This window comes from Populus euphratica, unplaced genomic scaffold (genome assembly GCF_000495115.2).
Source record: "Populus euphratica unplaced genomic scaffold, PopEup_1.0 scaffold394.1, whole genome shotgun sequence".
Classification (NCBI taxonomy): domain Eukaryota; kingdom Viridiplantae; phylum Streptophyta; class Magnoliopsida; order Malpighiales; family Salicaceae; genus Populus; species Populus euphratica.
Genome location: NW_011500134.1, coordinates 273,869 through 280,172, shown reverse-complemented (window position 1 = coordinate 280,172; position 6,304 = coordinate 273,869). Strand labels below are relative to the sequence as shown.

Below are 6,304 nucleotides of genomic sequence, written 5' to 3'. Positions count from 1 at the left end.
CACATAGGTGTTTTTGTTAATTCTACAACTATGAAGGACAGTTTGATCTTTTTCACTTGATTAATTTATATGAAAATTCAAAAAGATGTTGCCATATGTTGTTTACTTCCTAACATGTATGAATGTCTGCGCTATTTAAACAGTGTATGCAATGCTTTCTAATGGTCAAACTTGTTTTTTCATTATATTGTTAGAAGCGTCATCCTGTTGTTATCATTCTTTCTAAAAATTACAGCCAACCCTCTTTGCTTTTTATATTTTAACTTCAGTTATTTTTTTATTTTTTTTATCTTTTAATTATAAATTGTCATATATTATTGTTTATTTTCTAATTTTCTTTCTGTTTTCAATTTAATTCAAATTTGAAAATATAAAATACAGAGACAAAGTGAAAGTTTACATCAAGCAAAATTCATTTGCGATGCCATTTTATCATCACCAACATTCAGATACTGGCAACTGTATTCCCTTTGAAACTGCAACTTTCCATTTTGCCATTCTGATAGTCTTAAGCACTTACAATAAATAAAATATTATCAATATATAATCAATTAATGGATCATCTATTCACATTACTAGTAATAGTCGCTGGCGCGTAAGAAATTGCTCATCAAGGCTCAAAATATGTGCAGTGCAAAAACTTGAAAGGGTGTACGAAAACCTAGCTATTTTGATGAAAACTACGGTTGATGGGAAAATTTCACTTCGTTTTCCTATCTTGAGAGCTTCCACGCATAAATTGACTTATGATTTCATCACTTGATTCCAGATCCGATAACATTCTAAATGTAGACGAATCTGCAGAGAATCCTTTACCAACCATTTCTTCGATTAGTCGTACTGCATTTGATGTGTCACCGTTTCGAAGAAATCCTTGGATGATTACATTGTAAGTGCAACCATTCGGCAAGCAGCCATTAACTGCCATTTCTCTAAACAACTCACATGCTTCATTTGATAGTCCTCCTTTCAAAAGTCCACTGATCATGACAGTGTATGTAACCACAGTAGGTTGTATTCCTTTAACAAAAAGATTGGAGAACACTTCCCTTGCAGCCTCAAGCTTGCCAAAATTGCACATCCCTTCAATAAGGATAGTATAAATGAAAATATTTGGTTCTATCTTGCTCTCCTGCATTGCATTGAGCAGTTCGAATGCCTCGTCCAAATGGCCATGTTTGCATAAGCCATCTAGCACAATAGAGTAAGTTATCAAATTTGGAAGCAGGCCATAAAAGCACATCTCCTTAAGAAGTTCCCGTGCCTCCTGAGGTCTCCCTACTTGGCAAAAACCTCTCATAAGAGTACTGTAAGTGAAAATATCAGGGGTCAATGATTTATGAGACATTTCAGCAAGGAGTCCTTTTGCCTCATTAATCCTTCCACTCTTACAGTGCCCGTTGATCAATATGTTATAACTTCGAACATTAGGTGCGCAACCCTTGCGATCCATGATGTTGAACAATTTTTGGGCCTCATCCATTTGGCTTCGAGAACAGTATCCATCCATCAAAGCGTTGTAAGTGTAAACATCTGGTTCTAAACCCTTTTCAGTCATCGTTTCAAAAACAAGCCAAGCTTCTGAAATCATCCTTTTTTTGCAGAGTCCATCAATTAAAATAGTGAATGTCACTTTATTTGGAATAACATTCCTTTCAACCATTTGCTTGAACAAGCTAGTTGCTTCATTCACTCGTCCTAAATTGCAAAAACCGTGCAGAATTGAGCTGTAAGTAAAAACATCTGGTGGAATTCCTTCCTTGATCATTTCAGAAATGAAGTCCATGGCTTCAGTTACCAGTCTATCTTTACAAAGGCCATCTATGATTGTATTATATGCCACCACATTTGGCTTACAACCTTTTTCTTCCATCTTCTTGAGCAACTGAAGTGCCATGGTCGTGTTGCCCATTTTGCATAAACCATTAATTATAGTACTATAAGTAATCACATCAGGTTCATGCCCCATCTTTACCATCTCATCAAACAATTTTACTGCATCCATTATTTTGGCCTTAGAGCAAAGGCCGCTAAGTAGGGTATTGAAAGTGACAAGAGTGGGTTGAAGTCCAAGTTTGAACATTTTACCAAAAACAGAGAATGCAAAAGGAATGTGCTGATGGTTGGAGTGGCAGAAGCAGTTAATCAAAATGGTAAGAGTAGCAACATTAGGTCTGATATTTGACAAATCCATTTGTTTGAAGAAAGAGATTACAGTAGAGTAGTGCTTGTTTTTCACAATGGACCCTAATAACTTGTTAAATTCCACAATGGATGGCACTGGACGAATGCTAAGCAACTGATTGAAAGAAGCAACGGCATCGGCAACACTATTAGGATTGCTATAATCACTACAAAACCCACCATCTGTTATCGAGGAAGGACTAATATTGGTGGTAGAAGCTGTAGAAGCAGTGAAGTGCTGGTGAATGAAGAATAAGAAAGAAGGGAATTTAGGAAAAGTACCCATTTCCATTTGTTGTTGTTGAAGAAGCTGAGAAACACAAGAACCAGAAGCTGCGAAAGGGCTTTTCCGCATCATCATGTTCGAAAGCAAAAGCAGAAGCTGTCGTCTCCTGGTGTTCTTATAAAGAAGGTGAAAGCCAACCTAAGTAGCTAATCTCTCTCACAACCTCAGACTCCAGGTTCAGTCTCTCTCTCGTGCCCTAAAACAAAAGCGAACGGAAAAACCAGAAGGAACCCACTGGCCCCTTTTTTTAAAAGCCCAGTAGAAAAAAACTCTCTATTTTGATAATTTGCAAGCCATCCATGTAGCTGAGACTAGAAACTATTTTATATTTAATTAAAATTTTAAAATAAATTGGTTACATAATTAAAGTATTTATCATCTTCAACAAATGAACGGATATTATGTGTTTTCAAATAGCAAGGGAATTCTTTTATTAAATCACTTGGTTAATACAATTGAAAGCATCAGTATATCCAAATGAAAAAAAATTAAAATTTATGAACTTATTGAAAAATAATAACATCATGAAAAAATAGAGCAATGGATAGAATTTGAATAAATACTACATATTTGACCCGCGTTTTACCATGATTTGAATATTTTTTCTAGTCAAAATGTTTTTGAAAAATTATTGTAGCCAGAAGGATTACAAGTGAAAATAAAAAAGTTTATATATATATATATATATATCTATAAATAAATAAATAAATTAAAAATTATGTAAGTTAATAAATAAATAAATAAATCATAAATAATAACTAAAAATAAAACTCAAAAATACAAAATACAAGATATAAGTATAAATCAAAATATTTAATTTTATAAAATGAAATATTTATCTAGTTGTGTTTGCTACATTGATTTATTAAGATAATTTTTTATTTAATCAGATGATAATATAAATAGATATATACATTAAATTGATTGAATAAAATAAAAATAAAAAACAAATATCATGTAACCATGTATATATTAAAAATATTATCCAAAAATAAAAATAAATTTTTTAATCAATAAAGTGATAATATAAATAGATACACATTAACTTGATTCAAAAAATAAAAGGAAAGAAAAATTCTATACAAGGTTGTAAATATTAGAAATATTATCTGAAAATAAAAAAAATTATTTTTCAAAAATAAAGTTTATTTTTATAAAATATAATAAAAAATTATAGATAAATCACAAAAATATTTTTAAAAATTAAAAGCATAAAAAATAATCATATTTTAAAAGAGGCTCTTAAAAATAAATAAAATATATAAGAGGCACAAAATATAAATAAAAAAATAATTTTAAAAAAACATATAAAAAATTATTAATTTATATATATATATATATATATATATATAAAACTATGCATTACTAGGCCTAGCAGGCCGAAACAACTTGCAGGATTTGTGTGACTGAGCCCGTTTTTTCCCTTTGCATTTAGGGAAGATAGGGTTTTGTTTGTTCCGATTCTTTTTGACAACATAGTCGAAGAAAAATGCTAATGGTTTTTTAGACTCAAAAACCACATTTTAACCCATTTTGTTTTACTCAAAACACTTATAAAATATCTTATAATTTAATAAACATATTCATAATCTAAAACATTATCATAAAACTTGAAATTAATATAAAATAAAAATATTTTCTCAAAATTAGATCTATTTTTTTTAAGGTAAACAAAATCCTAATACAATTATCTTGGTTTAATGAACTTTTTTTTATTTATCGTGTTTTTGATTTAATGAATAATGTTACAAGTTCGAAAAGTTAATACGACTTAACATTTTTTTTCTTCTCAATTTTCTTTTAAATTTCATTGTTTTTTATTTTTTTTAAATTAATTTTATAGTTATCTTTATTTTTTTTATTAATTTATTTTGATCTTATAATTTAATTTATAAGTTTTGCAGCCTGTTTTAGAATAGAGTTTGTTTTAAAAAAAATTTATTTTTTTTAAAGATATCATTTGACTCATTTATATTTTCTTTTGTTTTGTAGAAATGAAATTTATTTTTATAAATAAAAAATATCTATTTTTAGGTAATATTTTTAATATATTCAACTTATGTAATATTATTTTTTTTGCTCAACTAATTTCTCGTGTATTTATATTTTTATTATTATTTATTTATTTTAATAAATAAATTTAGTAAATATAACCTCATAAATTTTATATTTTGCAAGATCAAATATCTTGATTTGTATATATTTTTTATTTTTTTTTATTTATTGTTAATAAATTTTTTTAGTTCATTTAAATGTATAATTATTGATTTATTAAATTTTATACTTAAATTATAATAATTATTATTTTTATTTTTATATTAACTCATGTTAATGGTCAATCTAACTTGTGACCTAAATCTTATTTTGAGTTGACCTCTATGTTAGATTTTAAAATTATAATAATAATTATTTTTATTTTTATATTAATTTAAATCAATAATTAATTCAATTTGTGGTGTGGACATTACCCTAATTTGATTTTTTAGTTATATTTAAAAATTATGATAATAATAATTTATATCCTTATCTTGATATGTATTAATTCATATTAACTCTTGTGTAGAGAATTAGACTATATTATAGCTTACTTCTTTTAGCGTTTAGCGTGAAGAAATTTTTTTTGCTGAAATAACCTTTGAAAGAACAAAAATTAGTTTTTGTATTACCAAACAATTTAAAAAAAAACAATCATATTAAATCCAACATTGTCCCACGTACAAAACACCTCTTAAATAATTGTCCAATGATATATGTGTTTTTTCAAAATTTCAAAATAATTAAATAACTAAATTATATCTAAAAAAAATTAAGATGTTGACAAGGATGTTTTCGCCCTTTTGGCCTTTTAAAATATAATAAAATTACATATTTACTCTTGAAATCAAGTCATGCATCCAAGGGCCTTTTTATTATGCCACATAGGTGTTTTTGTTAATTCTACAACTATGAAGGACAGTTTGATCTTTTTCACTTGATTAATTTATATGAAAATTCAAAAAGATGTTGCCATATGTTGTTTACTTCCTAACATGTATGAATGTCTGCGCTATTTAAACAGTGTACGCAATGCTTTCTAATGGTCAAACTTGTTTTTTCATTATATTGTTAGAAGCGTCATCCTGTTATCATTCTTTCTAAAAATTACAGCCAACCCTCTTTGCTTTTTATATTTTAACTTCAGTTATTTTTTTATTTTTTTTATCTTTTAATTATAAATTGTCATATATTATTGTTTATTTTCTAATTTTCTTTCTGTTTTCAATTTAATTCAAATTTGAAAATATAAAATACAGAGACAAAGTGAAAGTTTACATCAAGCAAAATTCATTTGCGATGCCATTTTATCATCACCAACATTCAGATACTGGCAACTGTATTCCCTTTGAAACTGCAACTTTCCATTTTGCCATTCTGATAGTCTTAAGCACTTACAATAAATAAAATATTATCAATATATAATCAATTAATGGATCATCTATTCACATTACTAGTAATAGTCGCTGGCGCGTAAGAAATTGCTCATCAAGGCTCAAAATATGTGCAGTGCAAAAACTTGAAAGGGTGTACGAAAACCTAGCTATTTTGATGAAAACTACGGTTGATGGGAAAATTTCACTTCGTTTTCCTATCTTGAGAGCTTCCACGCATAAATTGACTTATGATTTCATCACTTGATTCCAGATCCGATAACATTCTAAATGTAGACGAATCTGCAGAGAATCCTTTACCAACCATTTCTTCGATTAGTCGTACTGCATTTGATGTGTCACCGTTTCGAAGAAATCCTTGGATGATTACATTGTAAGTGCAACCATTCGGCAAGCAGCCATTAAA

The 6,304-nt window shown here is 28.2% G+C and overlaps 1 protein-coding gene across 1 annotated transcript; it reads right to left on the bottom strand.

The window, feature by feature from the left end:
• Positions 1 to 473: 473 nt before the first annotated feature.
• Positions 474 to 2,550, bottom strand: LOC105110467 (putative pentatricopeptide repeat-containing protein At1g12700, mitochondrial). The gene is made up of 2 exons (XM_011005519.1): positions 2,467 to 2,550; positions 474 to 2,351 (listed from the first exon to the last, which is right to left on the bottom strand). Exon 2 carries the CDS (start codon positions 2,192 to 2,194, stop codon positions 701 to 703), a length of 1,494 nt encoding a protein of 497 aa, XP_011003821.1. The 5' UTR covers positions 2,195 to 2,351; positions 2,467 to 2,550; the 3' UTR covers positions 474 to 700.
• Between the last annotated feature and the right edge of the window lie 3,754 nt (positions 2,551 to 6,304).

Coding starts and splice junctions, on each gene's coding strand:
- LOC105110467 (XM_011005519.1), bottom strand. CDS start 2,194: ATGGATTTGTCAAATATCAGACCTAATGTTGCTACTCTTACCATTTTG.